This window comes from Ovis aries, chromosome 21 (assembly GCF_016772045.2).
Source record: "Ovis aries strain OAR_USU_Benz2616 breed Rambouillet chromosome 21, ARS-UI_Ramb_v3.0, whole genome shotgun sequence".
Taxonomy (NCBI): Eukaryota; Metazoa; Chordata; class Mammalia; order Artiodactyla; family Bovidae; genus Ovis; species Ovis aries.
In genome coordinates, this window is record NC_056074.1 from 15695233 (window position 1) to 15722718 (window position 27486).

Consider the following 27486-nt stretch of genomic DNA (forward strand, 5'->3'; position numbering starts at 1 on the left):
TCATCCTCTGCCTCTCCCTTCTCCTTTTACCTCCAGTCTTTCCCAGCATCAGGGTCTTTTCCAGTGAGTCATCTCTTCCCATCAGGTGGCCAAAGTGTTACAGCTTCAACATCAGTCCTTCCAGTGAATATTCAGGGTTGATTTCCTTTAGGATTGACTAGTTTGACCTCTTTGAAGTCCAAGGAACTCTCAAGAGTCTTCTCCAGCACCGCAATTCAAATGCATCAATTCTTTGGCTCTCAGCCTTCTTTATGGTCCAACTCGCACATGTGTACATGACAGCCAGGAAAACCATAGCTTTGACTGTGTGGGCCATTGTCGGCACAGAGATATCTAGATTTGTCATGCCTTTCCTTCCAAAAGCAAGCGTCTTTTTATTTCATAGCTATAATCACCATCCTCAGTCATTTTTCCCTGATGAGTTTAGACCAGTTATGGTTGAGCCCTAGGGGTGAGCCTACCTTCACTGAGTATTTTACTACCTACCTGATGCCTGAGTAAAATCAGGGTCTCTTGGCATTGAAGTTGGGGGAAATGGTTATTAGTTAAATAACTTTGAAAAATATCTGCTCTGTCAGATCTTTTATCTCCATAATAACCAAGTTTTTAGATGAATTCACTGAGTTCTAGAATAATTAAATGACTTATCAGAAGTCACAGAAGGCACAAAAGTAAATGGTTGAGAATTTGTAATTTGGACTCATGTTTTCTAATTATAATTCCTAATGCTTTTTAAAGCATTTATTAACTTACTAAAGAGGGCTCTCATTCTGTTTGTTTCAGATGCTTGAAGTTTCTGGGAAGTCGGCACCCAACCCTGGTGCTTCCCTTGGTGCCTGAGCTGCTGAGCACCCACCCGTTTTTCGACACAGCTGAACCAGACATGGATGATCCAGCTTGTATCCTCTGCTGACTTAGCAGGAAATTTTGGCCTCTTTTTCTGCAGTGTAGCTTTGGTGGTCTGGGGGTTTGGATTTTGTTTTCTCTTTCTCATTTCTTTTAGTTAAAAGTATATGTTGAGGAAACCTAGTGATAATTATTTTCCTCAGCTTTTGTTTCTTTATTCACAGTAATTCCCCTTTGCCATTGAATACTACTACTAATTTTTTAGCCATTTATTGAATACCTAGTATATTCCACATACTGTTTAAATACTTCATATATTTTATCATTGATCTTTCAAACAACCCTAAAAGGAGGTATTATTCCCTGCTTACAGATGAGGAAACTGAGATCCAGAGAGGTTAAATAACTCTTAAGCAGCAAATCTGGGATACAGAGCCAGGCATATTTGGTTTAAAGGCTGTGGACTTTTCCTTTCTTATTCCATGTTTCATTTGATCTGCAGCCTGAAGGAGAGAATGGGCTGAGCGAGGGTACACGAATTCTCTGGCTCTAATACAAGCTCAGGGGTGTTGTAATAGCTTTGGCAGCCTGGCATGTAGTCTGGTTGTTTTCCACTAATGGGAATATATTTACATCAATGCATCCATATTCTTCCACGCTTCTTTTCACTCTGTAGCACACCTTTGGTGGGGTTTAAGAAGGTATTTATTGAGGGACGTGAATCAGCCAAATAACTGGCTGTTGGGGATGACCATTGTTTTCTCTTAATTCTTTTTTTAAATTTTCATAGGGCATTTGAACAATTTTTTAAAAGATCTGTGTAATTGATGTGCTAACAAATGCCTGACTCTGTGTTTACCTCTAAGAAAGGTACATCCCTGACCTGACGTCTACAGGTGCAATACTATGGCTGTTTGAAATTCAGCTCATCTGAGAGAGACTTGTGGGCTAGGTGTTACTACAGATTATGCAGGACATATTAAAATGCCTGGATATCTGAAGCCCCCTTCACATTAAAAAAAAAAAAGCTAAACATTTCTGAAAGTATAATGTTAGTATGTTTGTCTTCGAATAATAGATTGCCTCAAATATAGCTTAAATATTAATTACAGGTTGGTTTTTTTTTCCTCTCAATGTAAAAGAAGTCAGGATGTAAGCAGTCTGCTGCTGATATAGTAGCTCCACATTTCTTCTTCTTCTTTTTTTTTTTTAGTTTTTGGCCACTCTAAGAGGCATGTGGGATCTTAGTTCCCTAACTAGGGATTAAACCCATGCCCCCTGCATTGGAAGCTCAGAGGCTTAACCCACTGGACCACCAGGGACGTCCTATTTTGTATTTTTATTTCTGATTTTCCCTCTGTTGCAAAATTAATACACATAGAAAACATTTTAAAGTGGAAAAAAAAATTTCGTGTTTAACAGCCAGAGTCTTACGAGCTAAAGTAATTGTTAATATTTTGGTGTGTTTCCTTCTCCCTTTTTATTTATTTATTTAGTTTTTGGCAATGGTATGACTATATTTATTGTGCCTGGGAAGCAAGATGAGGAAGCAGCCTCAACATGCAGAAGGTGGGGAAAGTATGGAGTCCCCTGTAAAAGTCAGGAGGTCTCTGCTGGACCCATCGCAGAATGAGAGGAAGCTCTCAATAGATCATTCCCTTCATTTCTTCCCTGGACTTTTGGGCTTTTCAAAATTCTTCAGGATGGTGATGTATAACACAGCAGAAGCATTATGGATCTCCATGACCATCAGCCAGATGTCCTGGTACTCTGCCTCCTCCAGCTCCCACACCAGTTGTCGATAAGACCCACTTGGGGCTGCTTAGCTGCTGTGGTCATGGCATCACCATGCTGAGAGAAGTGCCTGGGAGATTTGTGTGTGAAAGCCTTCCAGTTTGGTGTGAAGGGCGGTTATCAGCTCAAACACCTTTTGGACAGCCACTCCAAAATTGTTCCCCTCCTCAATCTGAGGTATCTGCAGCTGTAACCAGGTGGTGACCAGATTGAGCTTCTCAGTGACATCCTTGATTTCAGGCAGCACACGCTGCAGGAGGACCCCAGTCTTCTCATTGCAGCTCACTGGGCTACATCATGGAGGACCTTTGTTTTCATCTTCCCCTTTCTTCTTTTCATCCTTGTCTTCCTTCTCTTGCTGTTTTTTCCTCTCCTTCTTCTCTTTCTCTTTGATTGGATCAAGCCTGGGATGCCTACCAGAGCCTTCAGATTGGCTTCATTGAGAGCTAGCTCCTTTAAAAATGCATTCCCCCAAAAAAACACATCCAACTCAGAAATCTTCGTGGAGAAATAGCTCCCTAGCAGGTTCTCTGTCTTAGTACTCAGGTCTCATGGAACACATCCACCTTGGCTTGGGCTTCAGGCAGGACCCTGAATGTGGCCATGGCTGGGGTGGGGCCTAGCACTGCATACGGCTGGAAGAGTGGGTATGGGAAAGTGAAAGCAGCGATTACTCCCCACATGGCCTTCCTGGATCGTGGGAGTGGAGGTCCTAGAGGAGGCTGGGACAGACCAGAGAGAGGCGGGGAGGCAGCCTCACTGCAACCAGGTGGTAACCAGGTTGAGCTTAGACCCCTAGAGCCCAAGAGGTACCTTCCTGCTTCCCCACCTCTCCTCCCTTTTTAAGAGCTTGGGTTTGGGATTTTGCTGTTATTTTTTTTAACATTTTATTTCATCAAACAACATTTGGTGATAGATAGCTGCTATCATATCCCCTATACATTTTGGAGCCTAATTTTTTCAGTTATAATAAAATGCTTCTGATACAATATTAAAGTAATAAATATAATTTTTAATGATTGTGTAATATTTCATCAAGTAGATTAAACAGAAGTTGTATAATTGTTCTTCTGGTTTTGGACATTTAGGTTGTTTCTGATTATTTGCTATTATTTGAATGATTCTCTGTTTGATTTTGAGATATGGAATTACTCAGGATTCATAAGATTCTTAGGGTGGTAGTTTAGTTTCTAAGTTGTGTCCAACTCTTGCAACCCCATGGACTGTAGCCCACCAGGCTCCTCTGTCCATGGGATTTCCCAGGCAAGAATACTGGAATGAGTTGCCATTTCTTTCTCCAGGGGATCTTCCTGACCCAGGGCTCGAACCCGAGTCTCTTGCACTCAGGTGGGTCTCCTGTGTTGCAGGCAGATTTTTTACCAACTGAGCTGGCAGGGAAGTCTATAATCTTGTATCAAGTTATTATTCAAAGAGATTGCACCAGGATATACTTTAGTAGGCATTGTACCAAAGTTTCTATCTGTTAGTATTCTCATCAGCAGACATAATTTAAAACAACGTTTCTTGGAGAAGGAAATGGCAACCCACTCCAGTATTCTTGCCTGGAAAAGTCCATGGACAGAGGAGCCTGGCGGGCTGCAGTCCATGGGGTTACATAACTGAGCATGTGTGCATGAGGGTGGAGGGAGATGGGTTGGTAGCAATAAACTGGTAGAACTAAAAATAAATAAATAAATAGAACAACCTTTCTTTGGTAATTGGAGGGGTACTTGGGGAAATTTGGTGTGAGGTTTATATAGCTCTTTGAATCTGCATTTGTTTGTTAGAAAAATTGTAGTCATTTAGCAGAAATTTGAGGGCTTAGAAGTAGAGGCACAAAATTCTGGCCGGGCTCAACCTTTGATACCTCCAAGTTTACTTAACGCACCTATTTATCAGACATTGCAGTTTTGGTTCTTATTTTCAATGCTGCTAAAACCTGTCCAACGATGCCTGCATTGTTCTCAGATCATACCTTCAGACACTATGCCTACCTTCGAGACAGTCTTTCTCATCTTGTTCCTGCCTTGAGAGTATGTTGAAAACATCTTTTGTCCATGTTTTTGCTTGTTTGGTATTTAGTCCTTTGTGGTAAATAGCAGAAAGCGGAATGTATATTTTCTGAAAATACATTCATTAATTCTCTTTAACTCTTATTTTGTACTCCTGCTTCTGAATCCTTTACCTTTTAAGAACATTCATTTTTTGAATGTACCTGGGTTATTGACTATGTTATATTAAGCAAGAAGAAGCCTGGAACATTTCTTACTTTATTTATTTATTTTTTAATTTTTTGGCCACCTCATACAGTATGTGGGATCTTAGACCCCTGACCAGAGATTGAACCCACACCCCCTGCTTTGGAAGCATGGAATCTTAACCACTGAACTGCCAGGGAAGTTTCTGGAACAGCATATTTTAAATCAAGGATTAGATCCTGTTACATTTTAATAATTACATAAAACTATGATTCTCAATAAGTTTACTTTTTAATAATGTTATAAGTTTATTTTTTATATAAGTTTATTTATATAAGTTTATTTTTTAATAATGTTATTTTAAAAACTGAAAGAAAACATTTTTGATGAACCATACTGATAATATACTGATCACCATACTGATAATAATAGCAAACACTGAGTGCTTTGTGCAGGCACTTTGCTAAGCTCTTTATTTTAATTTACTCATCCCTACTTAAATAACTCTAAATTTAGAATAATATATGTACATGGTTAGAAAACTTAAACTATAAACTATAAACTTCTCATCCCTTTCTTGAAAGGTAGCCACTTTTAGCAGTAAGAACAAGAATTGTAATTATTAATTATCATAATATAAAACATTTTTATAGCATGCTATAAATGTTTTTTAATACAAAAATTTATTTGGGAATAAATCATCAGTCTTCTATGAAGTGAATGATCAATAAAGGTTAAAAATAAATGTGGCATTAATTTTTAGTCTCATTTCTGTGGTTAGCCCATTTATTATAGTTAACAATAGAAAATAATATTATACCATTCTCTTTTCTTTTTCTCCTTGCAGCTTGTGGCTGGCTGTATTGGGTAGACCATGTTCATTTTTTTTCTCTTTTTCCCTTTCTCCCGCTTAAGCCGAGGAAGGAGAAAAAGATTATTTACAGAATTACCTAGCTCTTTTTCCTTTTCTTTGTTTGACTCACATTTTTTCCCCTGGTTTCTTTGTTTTACCAAAAGTTGGGCCACAGAGTTGATGGTGTAACCCCACTGTGTTTGCTTAGTTACCAGGTAGAAAGCTAGTGTCGTCAGGTCTTTCTCCCAATATCACACCTCAAGAAGATCCTTCCCATCAGTTCCTGCAGCAGAGCCTCGAAAGAGTATATAGTCTTCAGCACCTTGACCCTCAGGGAACCCAGGAGTTGCTAGAGTTCACCATCAGGTGAGGTGACTGATCATTCTTTTCCTTTGACAGAGTTAATGTCGTTATGCTTGGCTTGACCCTTATGATTTCTAATGTTGGTTATAGGTTGATTTTTCTGACTCTGTTGACATGATTTTATGATGTTTTTACTTTGAATTAGATTGTGGTTTAAGCATATGACAAAGAAAAGGTTTCTGTTCATGACTAGATTGATGATTAGTACAAAGCTAGAAGGAGTTAGCAAAGAAGCTGTTTTCAGCTTTTCTTACCTTTATATATATATATATATATATATATATATATATTAGTTTGAGTAACAGAAAATGCAACTAACAGTGGTTTAAACAAGAGGAAAAGTTAATTCTTTCTCATAGGCAGACAGCTGAGGTGGCTGATAACCTAGACTCATTCTTTTCTTGTTCCTGCATCTTCAGCATCAAGTGGCCTTTGCCTGAAGATCCAAACTTCAACTGTCTCCTATATAATCCAACCTCGAGAAAACAGGAAAGAGCAGAAGGGCATCGTTTCTACAGGCACTCCCTTTAAAGACACTTCCTGCAAAGTTGCATGTTCTAACGTTCCTTGTGTCTCATTGAGTGGAACTTGAGTCACATAGCTATATCTAGCTGCAAGGGGCTAGGAAAGGTAGTTTTTGTGCCAAGTGACCAGTGCTTAGTTAGCGCATGGTGACTCTGTTACTGAGGAAGAAGGGAAGGATATTGATAATGATCAGCAAACTGTCAGGCTCTGTTGTAATGTCCTGAATGATCTGAAAAGAAATGAAACCCGTTTGCCTTTAGCAAAGGCAGTATCTGTCTGCCTCTGTAAATAGGGTTTGATTGAGACACAGCATTTAGCAACTGCTTTCCTGCTGCAGTGGTTCAGCTGAGTAGTTACCATGGAGACACTATGGACGGCAAAGCCTAAAGTATTTACTATCTGATCCTTTATGGAAAAAGTTTGCTGACCCTGAAGTGCTGCCTCAATCACATTTTCTTTCTCATCTGCTCCCTCACCAAGGTGATTAAATTTAGAGGCTGCTACTGAAGTTGTTGGCGCTGAGCCTAGGAAAATAAGCTCTACTTCCGACTCACCCGTACCTAAATAAACATTTAAGTTTTATCCTTGACACTTTACTAACCAGTTGGCATTAAGAAAGTACAGAATGCACGAAAGTTAGCTAGTTTGGTCATTAGCTGCAATGCTGGCTTTTTGGCTTTTTTTTTTTAAGCTAATGAAACTTTATTAAACAATATTTGAAAAAAACCAAAGGAAAAAAAAGATAAATCTCCAAATCACCCATATACAACAGAAACACAAAGATGCCATACGCTATTCATTTCAGATCCACCCTGGCCCTCCACTAGGTAGACCACTGGCGTTTGACTTCAGTGAACATCTTGGTTTTAGTCACCCTCATGATCTCGGTTTTATGAAGTGATAGTGCTGCTGGACTTTGGGCTGGTCAGATGCCTGTTGTACTGCTGTGGTCCATCCTGGGCACTGTGTTTCTTATGAAGTGCATTCTTGAGAAAGGTGGCCAGGATGGTGAAAAATTTGGAAAGGAAAGCAGATGGTACAGTAGTTAACTGATTACCTACTATGTTTTACAAACATTATTGCAGTTAGATGTTGTGAACCATTTCACAAAGAAGTAGAAATTTGGGGAAATGAAGCAGTTTGTTAGGAAGTAGAACTGAGATTTAAATCTAGCTTTGTTTGACTCTAAAACTGATGCTGTCTGATATGCACAGTGAAGGGGATTCTTATATCTGTGAAGAATAGATCAGATGACCCCTCGGGTTCTTCAGAATGTACGTTTTCTGTAGTTGTTGAAAAGTGAACTCTTAGTCCAAATTTCATACAGAAGTTTCTCTGATTAGGACTGTGGCCATTTACTTGTTAGTACTAGTATCAAACAAACAAAATTCACCATCATACACATTGTCCTTCGTTGTAATCTCAGCAAGCATGTCACCCAACTAAGATTTCACCTCACGGCTATAGTTCAGTGATGGTCCTGGGGGATGAATTTTTGGTTTGTTTTTAGAACTTGACATAACTACTTAGTGTTCACCACTGTATTTTGGGTGCTTTATAGGAGCTTAGTAAGTATTTGTTGAAAACTTTAGTTATGGTGGCTTAACCAGGAAGGAAAACGTCTAAGCTTTTTATCGATGGCATTTTCTTCTGGTTATACCTCGTCTTCAGTCTCGTGGATTTGATCCTTTGTAAGGCTCTGCTGTCCTTGATCATAACAAGAACTCTTTTCTATTAAATGCCCACTATGTATGCGCTCTTCTAAGTGTATTATGTACATTGTTTCTTTGAATATGAAAACAATCATAAGAGAATTATCCAACTTTTACAATGAGTGAGGGAGCCTGGGTTCATTAATTTGTTATATGATTTTTCAGCACCCATCATATGTCAAGCATTGTGCTGGGAAAAAGGGACACAGTCATAACAAGACATAGTCCCTGTTACAGGGGATCTTACAGCCTGGTTGGGTAAATAAGGCAAGCAGTATTGTGCTTCCCGCACAATACAGTATGTACAGGGTTTTCTAGAAGATGGAAGAGGGGGCTTAACCCTTCCATTCATGGCTTAAGCAGTGACCAGAAGAATGAATATAAATTTGCCAAGTGAGGAAGGGAGGAAACTGTCAAAGGCAAGAAACAGCAAAGGCCTAGACCAGAGCCTAGGTTGTTTAGAGTCCTTCTGTCAACACACTGCTGTGTTTTTGGATAAACAGTATATGATATGAAAGATCTAGTACATTGAGGTTTAAAATCTAAAGACTTGTTTCAGATCAAATAGGAAATGTAAAAAATACCTGGAGTGAAATGAAAATGAAAACCTGACAATCTAAAACCTATGGATGTAGCAAAAGCAGTTCTTAGAGGGAAGTTTATAGCGATACAATCTTAACTCAAGAACCAAGAAAAATCTCAAACGACCCAAGTTTACACCTAAGCAACTATAGAAAGAAGGACAAACAAACCCCAAGGTTGATAGGAGAGAAATCATAAAATCAGAGCAGAAATAAATGAGACTAAAAGAACAATAGAAAAGGCTGATGAAATTAAAAGCTGGTTCTTTTTTTTTTTTTTTTAAATTTTATTTTTGGTTGCATTGGGTCTTCATTGCTACACGCAGACTTTCCCTACTTGCAGAGAGCAAGGGCTTCTCTCTAGTTGCAGTGCCTAGGATTCTCATTGCCGTGGCTTTTCTTGTTGTGGAGCCTGGGCTCTAAGTACAGGGGTTTCAGTGGTTGTGGCCCTGGGCTTAGTTGCTTGGCAGCATGTGGAATCTTCCTGGACCAGGGATTGAACCCATCTGGGCCCCCTGCATTGACAGGCAGACTCTTAACAACTGTACCACCAGTAAAATTCCTAAAAGCTGATCCTTTGAAAAAGTAAATAAAATCGATAAATCTTTAGCCAGATTCATCAAGAAAAATGAGGTGCGGGAGGGGGCAAAACTCCATAGCAGCTCGTGTCAAGCAAGTCTGTCAGTATCATTTTTCTAGCATTATTTGCTCATTTTGTATCTCTTTTCACATTCTGGTAATTCTGACAATATTTAAGACTTTTTCATTATTATCATATTTGTTATGGTCATTTGTGATCAGTGATCTTTAATGTAACTATTGCAAAAAGATTATAGCTGGCTGAAGTCTCTGATGATGATTAGCATTTTTTAACAAAAATTGTTTTTAAATTAAGGTACTTATACTGTTTTCTTAGACACAGTGCTGTTGCTCACTTAGTAACCTCTGGTGTAGTATAAACATAACTTTTATGCATATGGGGAAAAAGTTTGCATGCCTAACTTTTTTGTGATACTTGCTTTATTTGTGGTGGTCTGGAACTGAACCCATGATTTTCTGAAATATGCCTGTAATTGCAGTTCATGTAAGGATTAAATGGACTCAAGTAAGGAAGCATCCCTCACACCTAGTACAGTGCACATAGACGGTGCTTTTTGTACCTTTTTCATTAACGAGTCCATAGTCTCCTGATGAATGTCTGAACTGAGGCTTCCTAAGGATTGTGGGCATAAAAAGATATAGGGAGGAAACACTGGGACACAGAATGTTTTGAGCAGGGCTAGAAATTTTCTATTTTTGTTTGTATAATAGTTCAGATTTCCTGTAGCTAGTTGGGTGGCACCTTATTTTGTGCAACTCAGAATAATCGTTACAGTTCAAGGATGGTAGAATGACTTAACACTTGGGAACGGTCAGCTAATGTATAGTCAGCTGGTCAGTGTTCTCTGTAATGTAAGAGAAGGCAGAATCTGTCTGTAGATGATAGGTTCCAAAGTAGAATGATTCAGGGCCATCTTTTGCAAGATAGATGTTAGTGGTACAAAAAGGGAGAGACCAGCTGGCCACCAAAATAGCATTTTACAGGTGTGGTTAGCTAGTACAGGGTCTTGCCATTCATTGTGATAGACTTCCACACGTGAACAGGCTCTCTAGGATCAACTCAAACCACCAGAACTCAGAGACGATAGTGTAAGCCACAGACCCCAATTTATTCAGTCACTTTGGAAATAATTCCCTCTTCCCATCTCCTTTTTGGTATCAAGGAGGCAGCACTAGCTATCAGAAAGTTGCCCACGATAAGAGGGAAGGACAGTGGACAGTTTTGTACAGGCTGCTCTGAAACCTGACGTATTATGGCAGCCGTGAAAGAGTTAACTTCTCTCATTAGCCAAATTTTTAGGTTTCCCACACTTACGATTACTCTATGAAATCTTGATACGGACCTTAAAAAACCAGGCAGCTTTCTATGAATTTTCTTGAGATGGATTGTTAGTTCTAAGTATGGTATGGTTAAGTAGTTCATTTATATCATTAAGGACCCAGTTTCTCTCTGCCTCTTTGCATTTTTCTTGTCCTCAACATTTGCTTTATCCCAAGGCTTTTTTTCTTTTAGAGTTGCAGTATAGCTGCCATTGGTAATCAGGACTATAAAACATTCTTGTTCAGTTTAGTGAGAGATAGAGGGAGCATGAGTGATTCGGAGACCACCATCAAACCTGCTTCACGTTTCAAATATGAGTCCTTCCAGGTAATTTCCTGGGGGGTCCCAGTGGTTAGGGCTCCACGCTTCCACTGCAGGAGGCACAGATTTGATCCCTGGTCAGGAACTAAGATTGCTGCATGCCACACATCACAGCCAAAAAATAATAAACCCTTTCCTTCCAAGAAGGACTGATAAGGTCACATAACCAGGGAGATGACATGTACCAGTTGGTTTAATCCAGGTGGACTCTACCTAGAACTAGGTTTGGGGACATCTCTTGAACAAAATCAGGGTTCGCTTAGTAGGAAGTAGGAAGGGTTCACATTATTGGGAAGAAGTAGAGCATAAATTTGGAGAAGCCAATGGCACCCCACTCCAGTACTCTTGCCTGGAAAATCCCATGGACGGAGGAGCCTGGTAGGCTAGTGTCCATGGGGTCGCTAAGATTTGGACACAACTGAGCGACTTCACTTTCACTTTTCACTTTCATGCATTGGAGAAGGAAATTGCAACCCACTCCAGTGTTCTTGCTTGGAGAATCCCAGGGACGGGGGAGCCTCTTGGGCTGCCTTCTGTGGGGTCGCACAGAGTTGGACATGACTAAAGCGACTTGGCAGCAGCAGCAGAGCATAAATTAGGTAGGCAGCCAATAGAGCCCACTACAGTGCTTCAAAAAATTTTTTTCTGATGATATAAAACTTACTTGTCCATTGTATAAAACATTTGGAAAATAAAGCATAGTTGGGAGAAGGCAATGAAAACAACCCTAATTCCTCTATCCAGAAAACAGTTTGCTGTCTTTTTCTTGTGTGTGTGTGTGTGTATAGTTTTTATATAGTTGAGATCATATACCTTATTGCCATATTATATTTTAACACTTGTAAAATATTCCATTGACTGGATGTACAGTAATCTATTTAATAATTCCTTTACCATTAACTATTTAAATAATTACTTTGTTTTACTGTAATAGTCCATACAACAGTGAATATTGTGGGGCATAAAACATTTCATTTGTTTTGAATATTTCCCTGCTATCTCTCAGGATAAAACTACTTATCAAATTATTTGATTATATGTGTGCCTTTTGTAATGTATTACAGTTTTACTTTCCAGAAGAATTATATCAACTTAAACTGCTAGCAAAATATAAGTGAACCAGTTTCATTATAACCACTTCAGCACTGGGTTCTGTCATTTAAATTTTTTTTTAAACCAATTTACTAGGTATAAAATGGTAAATGCTTTTGACATGATCTTTAATTGTTGTCATTATCCTTATTCTCTGTTTGACTTGGGGTTTTATTTATGGCAGGGATCTGCAAAGGCTTGGAGAACTTCAGTCTGAATTGGCAGGAGTAGCTGATTTCTCTGCTACCTATCTTAGGTGTCAACTTCTTCTCATTAAGGTTGGTTTGAATCCATTTTGTTCTTGAATATGATGCTAAGAATGCGCTTTAATGGATTCAGCAGTGTTTGAGGTCTTAAGTGGAAAAATATATGGTCTTATGCAACTGCTTAGCAATGGGGAAATTATGTACTCTGAAGTATAATTACATTTGTCTCTAATTAAAGAATTGTTAACTCATATAGGAATTTTAATTTTTTAATTTGGGAGAATTCTTTTATTATATAATTGGAGCAGATTGGATAATTAGTTGCATTAGAATCCCAAGGATTTTAACTGTTTTTAATAATTTGATTAGCAAAGATCTTATATAAACATATATATATTTGTAATGCTAATTTCATTTGGTCAAAGTCAAATTAGTTAAAGGTTGATTTCATTGCTCTTAAAAGGGCCAACTTGCTGGCATTTCATAGTAGGTAGTTAGATTACATATATATATGTATGTGTGTGTGTGTACCAAGTTAGTACCAAAAGGCTATTTCAGTTTACCGAGTTGAAAACCAATTAAACTAGCTCGATAGCTGTCAGCTTCTGCAGCAGAGTTCTGCTGTTAATTCAGACTTTTGATTTTGGAGAGCCCTCTCACTTGATAAAACTTACCTTGGCTTTAGTTCTAAGTGTTGTTAGTCTTCAAAGCTGTTAGTGATATTTGACCAAAGTCAGAATGGAGGAGTCAGAAATTATTAGCCACTGTAAGATATGTGATTTTAGGGTGATGAGGTGTATGTATACATGTAAAAGTGGATGTGTACACTGAAGTAGGTTGGGATTTAAACAGTCCTAAATTGGCTAGATAGATTCTTTCAAATATATATACCTTTGTAACCACTAGCACAGTTAAGATGTAAAACATTTCCATTACCCCCAAAAGTTCCTTAACGTCCCTTTGCACAGTTATTTGGCTTTTCCAAGTTTCTATAAAACAAGGCTAATAATTACTCTACCCGGGTAATACTTGGTAGCAAGCAGCATGTGAAAACCCTTGGTCTATTGTCTGGTACATAGTGAGTGCCATGTCATCATTGGTCGTCTTCCTTCTTCCTTGGCTTGCTATCTTCTGCTCTGGAATACCAGAAGGCCTTTGAAAAGAATCTACTTCTCTTTAGTAGGAAAAGAGAAGAGATTACTTCAAAATGTGATATAATGTTATATACCCAAATGCTTCCCAGGTGGTGCTAGTGGAAAAGAACCCACCTACCAGTGTGGGAGTCCTAAGAGGCGCAGGTTCGCTCCCTAGGTCAGGAAGATCCCCTAGAGGAGGAAATGGCAACCCACTTCAGTATTCTTGCCTGGAAAATTCCATGGACAGAGAAGCCTGGTGGGCTACAGTCCATAGGATTGCAAAGAGCCAGACATGACTGAAGTGACTTAGTGCACACACACCCCAAAAAGCATACAAAATTACTCTGATTTCTACAACTACAACTATATAAAAAACATGTTTATGAGAAATTATTGGAAGCAAATATTCAAAAGCAGTAACTCTGTTTAGTGGTAGTATGATTTAGTAGTATAATTTAAAAATTTCTATGTTAATACTCCAGACTTGCCACTGTCTGATAGTCACTAGGTACATGTAACTGTTGAGCACTTTAAATGTTCATATTGAGATGTGCTGTAAGTGTAAATACACACTGGATTTCTTAGACTTAGTGTGAAAAAATGTGAACTATCTCATTAATAATTTTTAAAATATTGATTGCATAGTGATATATACTGGGTTAAATAAACTGTATTCTTAAATTAATTTCACCTGTCTCTTTTTACATTTTTTGGTTATTGTTATTTTTCTGTCTTTTTTTTTTAATTTCAAAGATGTAACTACTAGAAAATGTAAAATCACATCCATGGCTAATGTTTTATGTTTCTTTTGGACAGTGTAAGTCTAGGTTTTCTGAACTGTCATTATGTCTCTAATTAAGAAGGACTGTGAAAATAAGAGACTATAGCAGAGGTTTAGATGAGATGCCATAGGGATGGATAGGAGAGGAGAGAGATGGAAGGTAAAATTCGTGGCTATAAGTGATAGTTTTGAATATAGAGAGTTAGAGAGCAAGGAATCTAGGAAAGCTTCTTGATTTTTTATTTGAGTATGTTGGTCAGGTGATGGGGCTGTTCACAGATAGTGAGCATAGAGCAAAGAAAAAGGAACCAAATCAAGGATGAAGGGTCTGGGCTGTCAGGGTAGTCCATGGGCTTTGAGATCAGGAGGTCCCAGAGCCTCAGAAGCCTAGCTTGCCTGGACACTGTGATGAGGCCTTCATGTCTCCTGCACTCTGCTTGCAGGCTATGGTCTGGTGCATGGGGTCTTTGGGCCACAAATTGAATAGGGGAGGATTGCATTTGGCCCAAATCATTGGTCTCTACTTTGGCTTAAAAGAGTAAGACTGAGAGGAGGTCTTGATCACAGTAAATTTTCAAAGCAAAACAAAAAAAGTCTCAAATGATATGGCACCCTTTTTGACCTCTGGTTCTATCCTTTGCTGACTTGTTAGGCCCTGCAGGAAAAGCTGTGGAATGTGGCCGCCCCTTTATATTTGAAACAGAGTGATTTGGCCTCAGCAGCAGCAAAACAGGTAAGCTTATTGAGACCTTCTCCTCAGATAGGTATTTGTCCAGAAATGGTGTTCTCTAAGTCAGTTAGAGTCAGAGGACTTCACAAGGCTCTGCTGTGGCTCCCTACTTCCAGTCTGTGGCAGAAGATAGTGAGATGAGGGACAGCATAATTAGGGGACACAGCACTGGCTTTCTGTTCTGTTCCCATGTCTGCCTCTAATTTGCTGAGTGATAAAGAGCAAGTTACTTAATCCCTCTGATTTCTAAGATTTCTTTTGTGTTCTAAAATATTACTAATTTGTGTTTCAGAAATGGGGGCTTCCCTGTTGGCTCAGTGGTAAAGAATCTGTCTGCCAATGAAAGCGATGAGGGTTTGATCCCTGGGTGGGGAAGATCCCCTGGAGAAGGAAATGGCAACCTACTCCAGTATTCTTACGTGGGCAATCCCATGGACAGAGGAGCTTGGTGGGCTATAGGAGCCTGGAAATCCATGCAGTTACAAAAGAGTTGGACACAATTTGGTGACTAAACAGCAACAAATTTCAGATATTCTAAAACTGAATAATAATATCATGAGTCTTTCATCTGAAAATGTAGCTGAACTCATTTTGAGGTGGTTTATATTTTCAGCCTGTACCATCTCTCTCATTTCTTTAACCATCTCTTGAATATTTAAGGGTCCTTATGTTTCTCCTCAGTTCATTAAGTAGAATTTAATTTTACTTGCCTCAGGTGTCTTTCTTCCTAGTTTTGAGCAATTTCCCTTCACTTTTAGGTAATGGCATTTGCTCTTCTGGGTCATGCCTTCCTAACAGTAAGTTTGTATATGACTAATTATGACCCAGTTGGAAGATAATGATGGTGACTATGACTGTTACATTATAGTTCACGAAATGATTTCAAGTCTGTTTTACTTAATCCTCATAATAATCCCATTCGGTGGAACTTCCCTGGCAGTCCAGTGGTTAAGACTCTGTGCTTTCAGTAAAGGGGGCACAGGTTTAGTCCCTGGTCAGAGAACTAAGGTCCTGAAAGCTGCCATGGTGCGTGTGCATGCACACACACAGAACACACACACACCACACACACACACCCAGTTAGGTAGGAATAAGTATTGAGTCCATTTTTCAGATGAAACAGCGCTCAGCAAGGTTATAGTCAGAGAGCTATAGGTAGTAAATCAGAAACTTGACCTCAGATCCTCTGATACCCAGAGTCTGTTTTCTTTCCACTATTTTGCTTGATCTCTACTCTAGTCCCCCTCTCAGACCTACCATGTGGCTTGTAGGGGAGTAGCACTTAATGCCTACAGACTGGAGATGGGCCATGTTGGGAGGGATGGGACCAGGAAGCAGTAATCTGGAAGAGAGAAAGGAATTACCGTGCCATGCAATAGTTGGGCTTCCCTGGTGGCTCAGAGGTAGAGTCCGCCTGCAAGATGGGAAACCTAGGTTCGATTCTTGGATCAAGAAGATCCCCTGGAGAAGGAAATGGCAACCCACTCCAGTATTCTTACCTGGAAAATCCCATGGACGGAGGAACCTGGTCACAAAGAGTCAAACATGACTGAATGACTAATGCTTCACTTTAATGTGACAGTTACTGTGTTAAGCACCTTCCATGCCCCGTTTAATCCTTTAAATTTTATTATGTCGGTGCTATTTCTTCTGCGTTTACAGTTAGGGAAACTGAGGCACTGAGTTATTAGGAAATATATCTTACTGTTAGTTGTAGGAGAACCTGGAGTCGTTTCTCCAGCTCAGTGCCTTCAAAAACCACAGAAGGGAAACAGAAACATCATTAGAGGGAGTCGCTGCCTTGGAAAGAATAGAACAAGAGCTTAAGATGCACTGGGCTTGAGCTGAGGTCACAGATACTGTTTTCTGCACTGATTCCCTCCCTAAAATCCTTCTGACAGACCCAGCTCATGGAGCAGACTAGATGACTAACAGCTGGGTAGTGGTTCCCGATACTAAACTCTTGAGGGCCTTTCTTGAAGATTCCGTTTCTATACATATCCTTTTGCTGCCACGTGCAGTGAATTTGCTTTAGAGTTACATGCAGTGCTTTACAGTTTTATCAGTGTTTAAACTTTCATATCTTTATGTCATTAGCTGAATAATATTACCAGATGACTTTGTTATTTTAATTGACAAAATAATTTATTCTTTTCATAAGACTTAAAAGATTTCTCTTAACATGAATATTAATTTCTCTCAAATTATATCAGTTTCTATAAACATAGGCACTTAAAAATCTCAGTTCAGAATTAAAGCATAGACCTTAAAAAAAAAAAAAAGAATTCTGGTCAGATCTGTTTCACTTAAAATTCTGTGCTGCTGTTTTCCTTACAGATCATGGAAGAAACCTACAAAATGGAGTTCATGTATAGTGGCGTGGAGAACAAGCAGGTGGTGATTATCCATCACATGAGGCTGCAGGCCAAAGCCTTGCAACTTATAGTAACAGCACGGACTGCTCGAGGGTAAGATGTGTGGTTGGCAAAAAAAGGGTGGCCCAGTCCTTTTAAAGACACCTAAAAATACATTCAGAGATCTCACCAAGGTTAATGATGCGTGAAATTATATTCCCTGGTGGCTCAGACAGTAAAGATTCCGTCTGCAATGTAGGAGACCTGGGTTCGATCCCTGGGTCAGGAAGATCCCCTGGAGAAGGAAATGGCAACCCACTCCAGTATTCCTGCCTGGAAAATCTCATGGACAGAGGAGTCTGGTGGACTACAGTCCATAGGGTCACAGAGAGTCAGGCACGACTGAGTGACTAACACTTTCAGTGTTACTTTTCACCTAAGGGATATTGCAGGCTCTTCATTTCTTGAGATATTCCAAATTCCATTCTTAGATCATATTAGATCCCTGGCAAAACCCTTCAGTGGCTCTTCATTTCCTACAGCAGAACATAGGATTTCATCTGGCAACGAAGTGTACTATATGATCTCTGATAGATTTCTTTAAGAATTTCGTGCCTGAACCATTTTGTTTTCTCTTCTGAAGGGACTAGTGCTTTGTCTTAGGCAGTAAAGACAAATTTTGAGACTGTTCAGTGCTGTGAGACTACTTTGTTCAGATCTTGACCTTTCTACTTCCTCATTATTTGATTATAGACAGATGTTTTGCTTTTTCTTTAGCCCCTCTGAGCCTTGTTTCCCTGCCTATAAAATGAGAATGATGATAGTATCTATCTCATAAGGTTTCCATGAAGAATCAGTCAGTTCAGTAGCTCAGCTGTGTCTGACTGTTTGCAACCCCATGGACTGCAGGACGCCAGGCCTCCTTGTCCATCACCAACTCCCGGAGTTTACCCAAACGCAAGTCCATTGAGTCGGTGATACCATCCAACCATCTCATCCTCTGTCGTCCCTTTTTCCTCCCGCCTTCAATCTTTCCCAGCATCAGGGTCTTTTCAAATGAGTCCGTTCTTCGCATCAGGTGGCCAAAGTATTGGAGTTTCAGCTTCAACATCAGACCTTTCAATGAATATTCAGGACTGATGTCCTTTAGGATGGACTGGTTGGATCTCCTTGCAGTCCAAAGGACTTTCAGTTGTTTTCTCTAACACCACAGTTCAAAAGCATCAATTCTTCGGCACTCAGCTTTCTTTATAGTCCAACTCTCACACCCATACATGACTACTAGAAAAACCATAGCTTTGACTAGATGGACCTTTGTTGGCAAAGTAATGTCTCTGCTTTTGAATATGCTGTCTAGGTTGGTCATAACTTTTCTTCCAAGGAGCAAGAAGAGTCTTTTAATTTCATGGCTGTAATCACCATCTGCAGTGATGTTGGAGCCCAAAAAAATAAAGTCTGACACTGTTTCCACTGTTTCCCCATCTGTTTCCCATGAAGTGATGGGACTAGATGCCATGATCTTCGTTTTCTGAATGTTGAGCTTTAAGCCAACTTTTTCATTCTCCTCTTTCACTTTCATCAAGGGGCTCTTTAGTTCTTCTTCACTTTCTGCCATAAGGGTGGTGTCATCTGCATATCTGAGGTTATTGGTATTTCTCCTGGCAATCTTGATTCCAGCTTGTGCTTTGATTCTAGCCCAGTGTTTTTCATGATGTACTCTGCATAGAAATTAAATAAGCAGGGGGACAATATACAGCCTTGACCTTTTGGAACCAGTTTGTTGTTCCATGTCCAGTTGTAACTGTTGGTTCCTGACCTGCATATAGGTTTCTCAAGAGGCAGGTCAGGTGGTCTGGTATTCCCATCTCTTTCAGACAGTCAAAGGCTTTGGCATAGTCAGTAAAGCAGAAATAGATGTTTTTCTGGAACTCTCTTGCTTTTTCCATGATCCAACGGATGTTGGCAATTTGATCTCTGTTTCTTTGCCTTTTCTAAAACCAGCTTGAACATCTGGAAGTTTATGGCTCATGTACTTGTGAAGCCTGGCTTGGAGAATTTTGAGCATTGCTTTACTAGCATATGAGATGAGTGCAATTGTGTGGTAGTTTGAACATTATTTGGCATTGCCTTTCTTTGGGATTGGAATGAAAACTGACCTTTTCCAGTCCTGTGGCCACTGCTGAGTTTTCCAAATTTGCTGGGATACTGAGTGCAACACTTTCACAGCATCATCTTTCAGGATTTGAAATAGTTCAACAGGAATTCCCTCACCTCCACCAGCTTTGTTCCTAGTGATGCTTCCTAAGGCCCACTTGACTTTACATTCCAAGATGTCTGGCTCTAGGTGAGTGATCACACCATCATGATTATCTGGGTTGTGAAGATCTTTTTCATATAGTTCTTCTGTGTATTTCTTGCCACCTCTTCATAATGTCTTCTGCCATGAATAATGAATGGGGTAAAATGTGTAAAAGCACTAACATGGTACTTGGTACAACATCTGCTGGATCATGGAAAAAGCAAGAGAGTTCCAGAAAAACATCTACTTCTGCTTTATTGACTATGCCAAAGCCTTTGATTGTGTGGATCACAGTAAACTGTGGAAAAATCTGAAAGAGATCGGAATACCAGACCACCTAGTACATCATGAAACGCTGGACTGGAAGAAACACAAGCTGGAATCAAGATTGCCGAGAAATATCAATAACCTCAGATATGCAGATGACACCACCCTTATGGCAGAAAGTGAAGAGGAGCTAAAAAGGCTCTTGATGAAAGTGAAAGAGGAGAGTGAAAAAGTTGGCTTAAAGCTCAACATTCAGAAAACGAAGATCATGGCATCTGGTCCCACCATTTCATGGGAAATAAATGGGGAAACAGTGGAAACAGTGTCAGACGTTATTTTTTTGGGCTCCAAAATCACTGCAGATGGTGACTGCAGCCATGAAATTAAAAGACGCTTACTCCTTGGAAGAAAAGTTATGACCAACCTAGATAGCATATTCAAAAGCAGAGACATTACTTTGCCAACTAAGGTCCGTCTAGTCAAGGCTATGGTTTTTCCTGTGGTCATGTATGGATGTGAGAGTTGGACTTTGAAGAAGGCTGAGCGCTGAAGAATTGATGCTTTTGAACTGTGATGTTGGAGAAGACTCTTGAGAGTCCCTTGGACTGCAAGGAGATCAGCCCTGGGATTTCTTTGGGAGGAATGATGCTAAAGCTGAAACTCCAGTACTTTGGCCACCTCATGCGAAGAGTTGACTCATTGGAAAAGACTTTGATGCTGGGAGGGATTGGGGGCAGGAGGAGAAGGGGACGACCGAGGATGAGATGGCTGGATGGCATCACTGACTCGATGGACGTGAGTCTGGGTGAACTCTGGGAGTTGGTGATGGATAGGGAAGACTGGCGTGCTATGATTCGTGGGGTCGCAAAGAGTCGGACACGACTGAGCGACTGAACTGAAGAGTTCATTATAATGGTAGCTGTTAGATTTTCTGAGAATGAGAATTGCTCTGTTGCTCTATTTCATTGATTCTGAAATGTTCATTTAAAATTTTTAACTTCTCTGAAATCAGATATTTTGATGATGTGCTATAGTTTGATTGAAAGTGGTTTTTGTTTCTTGGTGTTTCATAAAAGTTCATTTTAGGAATGATGGCACCATAGGTTTCGTATAATATGTACTTAAGGAACTTGCTATCAGACAGAAGACACATTTGATGCTGAGTCCACTAGTTGTGTTAGCCTAAAAATCATGTAGAGAAATAAATATATGAGTGTTTAAGTAAGCACCTAAAAACACATTACGAAGAACATTCTGAGTGTTTTATATCTTTGCTTATCTCGATGGTGGCCTGATATGATCAGGTGGTGCCTTAATCTTAGAGATAGCCATACATTCATTTAGCAAATGTTAAATCCCTGCTATGTGCCAATTGTAGCTAAGAAAAGATAAGTGCTTGTGATAGCATCTACACTTTTTTATTTAAAGAAAGTGGATCTCTTTTTCAGTTTGTATACAATTATTGTAAACATTTAAATATTTCAGATTAAACGAACAGTCTGTTCTCTGGTAATCTACCGCTTGTAAAAAACCTAACTATCTGTTTAGATTATAAGTATGTGTGTTTAATATAGATTGAATCATAACATATTTGTCTATTGTGCCTTGTTTTTACTTCATCCAGCAATATGATATTTCACATTTCCATGTCATTAATAAGATTCCAGTATATTTGGTATTTTTTTATTATTATTTTTTTTAGTTTACAATATTGTATTGGTTTTGCCATATGGCTGTGCTGGTCCTCTGTGTAGCATATAAAATCTTAGTTTTCTGACCAGGAATCAAACCTGCGCCACCTGCTTTGAACTGCCAGAGAAGTCCCTCATAATATATTATTTTATATTTTCCATTTGTATGCATTCCTGCTTCTCTTTCTTTTTCCTTGATTTTTGTTGGATTGATTGTTTTGTTTCTTTCTTCTTCCAGGGGTTTGACAGTTTTATACTATTCAAGTTTTAAGCCATTCAAATTAGAGACAGTAGAAGGAAATAATGGTTCAGAGGGCTAGGGTGCCTCATAGCTTAGATTCAGAGATTAACCCTCATTTGCAAACTTAGTAACCTTGGGCAAGATGCTTAAGAACATCTCTTGATTTGTTTCCTGTAAATTAAACTGGGACAATGATAGTACCTGGATCTCTGTCATAAAGTTATTATAAGGATTACTGAATTATTATATGTAAAGCCCTTAAAATGCTGCTTGACACATTAAGAATAAACCCTTAATAAATGTTAGCTCTTTTTAGTTGTATAAATAGTATTTTTACTCATTCTTAATAAATTGATTGACCTTATATTTATTAGCATTAAAAATAGAATTTATGATCACCTTTATCAAGACCACATTTAATCAAAATACAAGTTTATTTGCTAGTCTCACATTGTTAAATAATTTAGAATTTAGTTTCACATTATCCTTTTTTTAAATTGCAGCTGATTTACAATATGAGTTTAAGGTATTTCCTATTTTTACAGATCATACTTAATTAAAAGTTATTACAAGATACTGGCTATAGTTCCTTGTGCTATACAATAAGTTGAATTACAGTTTTTCATGTATGTCTTATTTTATGAATTCTTTCTCAAAATTTGCATCAATCTTTATAAGCACATTGTCAATATTATTTAGCTCCAACTTGCCCACCACTGCTGTTTTTGTACTACAATTATCTTTAAAAAAAAATTATTTATTTGGCTGTTTGGTCTTATCTGCTGCATGCAGGGTCTTTAAATTCTAGCACATGAGATCTAGTTCTCTCAACAGGGATGGAAACCAGGCCCCCTACATTGGGAATTCAGAATCTTAGCCACTGGACCACCAGGGAAATCCCCACAGTTGCCTTTTAAAATTCCCTGTTCTAATTCACTGTCTATCTGACTGGAACACATTCACTAGTAATTGTTTTTCAGAATAAGTACATAAGTAGTGTACTCATGGAGACTTTGCATATCTAAACCTTTCTTTTGCTCTCATACGTGAGTGGAGTTCTTTCAGAACTAAATATTGCTGTGTCTGTTTTGATCTCTTTCCTTTGTAGTTAGCTTATTTTTCTCAAAGCTGTTAACTTTTCTTTTTAGAATTCAGAAATTTCTGAATATGTCTAGGTATGTGTTTACTTTCTTTGTTCTTACTGACCTTTAGTGGGACTTCAAAGTCTTAGCTCTGTTTTATCTCAGAATTTTTTTCCCTCTATCATTTCTTTAATTACTTCTTCTGTGGGCTTCAATCTTCATACTGGATATTGTATCATCTGGCTCTATTTTTCCTACATTGTATCTTTTCTCTCATAATTTCAGTTTCTTTTTTTATTTTGTAGTCTGAGTAAATTCCTCAGCATACTCTTAATTTACCATTTCAGTTTTCGTCATTTTTCCTTCTGGTGTTCAACTGTTGAACTGATTTCAGTATTATTGTTTATTTCTGTAGCTTTTTTGTAGCAGTTTTTCTTGCTGTATCATTGCAATATCGTTTCAAATCTTCTCTTCAGTCTTACTGAGGTTGTTTATTAGAATTTTTAAAAAAGGTTTCTGTGCTTTCTTGCCTTGAAATTATCTCGTTGAGGTCTTCTTGGTTTTCTTGACAGCTCCTGATCATCCTTATAACATCTGGTAATTTTTCATTGTGTTTTTATAGTTACAAGTGAAAGTTTAGACCAGTTTAAATTGGTAATTGGTATGGGCTTGCCTAACAGTTATAGTCAGTGTTTGGTTTTCCCTAGTGGGCCTTGCTCTTACACTGAAAATGGGGTGTTCTTAGTGGTAGAGGCCTACTTCATGTACCATGTAGGTGAGGCTACCTATGCTGTTTGGGAGTTTGGGAAGAGTTCTCAAATCTTTTCATATTTTACTGCTTGGAAATTCTCCAAACTGGTTGTATGTAAGCAGGCCAAAAAAAGGTACTACTTGGCTAACTTGCTTTCAGTTCAGTCTCTACTTAGCTGGAGTTCTCTCTAGCCATCTCATCCTTGGTGTTCTTCAGTTGGTTAACCTCACTAGCAAATTTCAGTTCTACTTCTGGTAGTTTTTCAGAGTTAAGTAAGATTCAAGTTCTACACATTTTTTAGGAAAATAATTCAGATTAAGACTGAGGGATTGGGGGCAGGAGGAGAAGGGGACGACCGAGGATGAGATGGCTGGATGGCATCACACGTGAGTCTGGGTGAACTCTGGGAGTTGGTGATGGACATGGAGGCCTGGTGTGCTGCCATTCATTGGGTCGCAAAGAGTCAGACATGACTGAGCGACTGAACTGAACTGAACTGAACTGAACTGAATGTTGCTTTTAGAATACATTTCCATTTGCCATTTATCATTTATTTATCCATTCAACAAATAGTTATTGAAGAGCTGCTTGTTTCAGGAAATACACGATGAATAATATGAAGCCCCTACTCTGATGGAGCTTAAGGTTTAGTAGAAAGTCTTTAGTCTTTCTACTAAAGACTGGATTATGCAGAACCTTGAGCCCATACTCTTCCTCTTGTTTTAGCTTGCACTGGGCCTTTGTTGCTGCGTGAGAGCTTACTTTCGTTGCGGTGCGTGGGCTTTCTCCCTGTGGTGGCCTCTACTGTTGTGGAGCATAGGCTCTAGGCGTCCGGGCTTCTACTGCAGCACAGCATGTGGACTTCAGCGGTTGTGGCTTGAGGTCTCTAGAGCACAGGCTCAGTAGCTGTGCATGTCCCCTGCATTGGCAGGTGAGTTCTTCTCCACTGCACCACCAGGGAAGTCCATCTTACATGTTTTATATAAGGAAAGAGTGTTTGTTTTTTATTCACTGGAGCTGTATTCCTTAAATTAATAATGTATTAATGAAAATAAATGGAACATTCCATGCAGAAATTACAAGAAAAAAAATGCACAAAGATCAAAGGAAAAATCTGTTCTTTGATTAGCAAGTTACATTGACCTGACATGTTGCCTGGGTTTAATTAGGTATACATTTAAGTTTAAAGTACTGTGAGGCCAAAGAAACCAAAATAGAGAGGAAAGAATATAGTCTATGTCTGTGTGCAAAGTAGTAACAAAATCTTTTTCCGTTTCGCATGAGAATGTGACCTTTGGTTTCCAAGTCTGTTTCCCAGAAATCTGATCACATCAACCCTATTACTAGATGACACTGCTGTGGTAAAAACGATCTCTAAGAAAATTACACATAGACTAGAAGGAACTATTGGGCTTCCCAGATGGCTCCGTGGTAAAGCACCCACCTGCCAATGTAGGAGACTCAGGTTTGATCCCTGGGTCGGGACGATCCTCTAGAGAAGGAAATGGCAACCCATTCCAGTATGCTTGCGTGGAGATTTCCATGGACAGAGGAGTCCATGGAGTACATGGGTTCACAAAGGAGTCAGACATCGCAAAGGAGTCAGACATAACGTAGCGACTAAATAGCAACAAGAAGGAACTATCAGTGAACTCTAATTACCCGACACACATGCCAAGGCTTTGGCCTTCATTGAGTGCAGTGATTCTTGCAACTGAGCATATCCCTTTAGGTCCCCTGGAAGGTATAATTGTAGGTTGCTTCAGGAGATATTGGCACCTATGAGGCATGAGGTTTCTCCATGAAAATGGCCTCCACATTGGCCTGATGTAGATCTCATCTCCTTGAACCTGAGCTGTCAAAACTCCCAGAGAGCTCTGTGGATTGCTTCATGGACTGCTGCAGCGGCAGAATGTGACATTGCGCTGCCCGTAAGCTGGGCTCCTGTCCTATATCTGAACTGAATCTGGTGCCCAGTGTGCCTGTGATAGTCTTTGATTTTGAATATTCACTGAACCTAATGAACACTTCACTATTTTAATTGGGTCTTGGGATTCTGGCAAATATTTCCCTGTAGGTCCATTAGGAGTCCTTTAAGAGAAATAGAATTTTTACAGTGTAACATGCTCATTGTCTTTCCATGTAGGTTCAGTTTCTGGGACTTTGGTCTTTACTACTCAGTTCTCAGATTTCAAATAACATGGGTTTTTATTTGTTTTGTTGTTTTTTTCTCTTCTACAGAGTTGACCCCTTATTTGGAATGTGTGAAAAATTTTTACAGGAAGTGGACTTTTTTCAGAGGTAAGTATTTGATCACCTTCTAGCTTATTAAATCTTGGTTATATAGAGAGTTGCATTTATAGGGAAATAGGAGTGATCACAACCAGAATCTTTGGTTTAGCCCATGTAGCCAGTGTGCCCTAATTTGTATGCAGTTGACCCTCAGTATCAGCGGCTTCTGCATTCATGGATATGGAGGGCCTGACTGTACTATTCCATTTTATGTAAAGGACTTGAGCATCCATGGATTTTGCTATGTGCTCTGCGATGGCATCCCACTCCAGTACTCTTGCCTGGAAAATCGCATGGATGGAAAAGCCTGGTAGGCTACAGTCCATGGGGTTGCAAAGAGTCAGACACTACTGAGCGACCTCACTTTCACTTTTCATTTTCATGCATTGGAAAAGGAAATGGCAGCCCACTCCAGTGTTCTTGCCTGGAGAATCCCAGGGACAGTGGAGCCTGGTGGGCTGCTGTCTATGGGGTCACACAGAGTCGGACACAACTGAAGCGACTTAGCAGGGATCCTAGGACCAATCTGCCACAAATACTGAGAGATAATTGTATTTTCTTTACTGGTGTGTAAACTTCCTAAGTGAGCTAAACATACAGCATAATAATAAAAACATTAGGAATTATTGAGTGTTTTGATTCAGCATTCAGCTGGGCCAGAAAAAGATAAATATGTGGAAAACTCAAAGTCACAACTTGTCTATTTTTTTCACCATGGTTCTGAAAGTTGTGTTTTTCTCTCTTCTCTACAAAATATTGTTCCATAATTCTGTAGGTAGCTTTTATTTTGTAGCCTAGATGTATTTTCTGAGGATTCTCTATGAAGGTAATTGGCTAAAACTGATGCAGTCGATGAATGGAAGGCTTGGTGAAACAGTCGGAGTCAAAGTAGTGACCAGACCTGTGGTATGCTGCCTATACTATACCAGGAAGGATTTATAAGAATTTAAGATGTAATACTTTTGAAATCTAGCGTTTCATTCTTCCACTCCTTGTTCCTACCCCTGTGAACTTTATCAAACCTGACTCTACAGGTTTGACAAACTCTTCGCTTTTCAGGCTTTTTTCATTTGGATGATGATAGCTTCCTGTAGGGCTAGATTGCAGTACTACCCCCACCAGTAGGGGCTGTGCTGTGCTGTGCTTAGTCGTTCAGTCGTGTCTGACTCTTTGTGACCCCATGGACTGGAGCCCACCGGGCTCCCCTGTCCTTGGGGATTCTCCAAGCAAGAATACTAGGAGTGGATTGCCATGCCCTCCTCCAGGGGATCTTCGCAACCCAGGGATTGAACCCAGGTCTCCCACGTTGCAGGCAGACTCTTCACCAGCTGAGCTATCAGGGAAGCCCTGCTCTCTAGTAAATAATACAGTCTAGCTTGACTTTTCAGATCCTGACTTCATACGTCTGTGAAGTCCTGGCCTTACTTTTGGTTTTAGATTTTTATTTTTA

The 27486-nt window shown here is 39.3% G+C and overlaps 1 protein-coding gene and 1 pseudogene across 1 annotated transcript in view; one reads left to right on the forward strand and one right to left on the reverse strand.

Moving 5' to 3' along the window:
• The window catches only part of INTS4 (integrator complex subunit 4), a 115310-nt gene that overhangs the window by 74619 nt on the left and 13205 nt on the right, over positions 1–27486 (forward strand). The window contains exons 13-19 of the mRNA XM_004019432.5: positions 784–899; positions 4540–4673; positions 5900–6057; positions 12391–12484; positions 14982–15062; positions 17397–17527; positions 25986–26045. Of these exons, the coding sequence (XP_004019481.1) occupies positions 784–899; positions 4540–4673; positions 5900–6057; positions 12391–12484; positions 14982–15062; positions 17397–17527; positions 25986–26045 (774 nt within the window). The remainder of the gene's footprint in view (positions 1–783; positions 900–4539; positions 4674–5899; positions 6058–12390; positions 12485–14981; positions 15063–17396; positions 17528–25985; positions 26046–27486) is intronic.
• LOC106990492 (proteasome activator complex subunit 1-like) lies at positions 2396–3245 on the reverse strand (annotated as a pseudogene).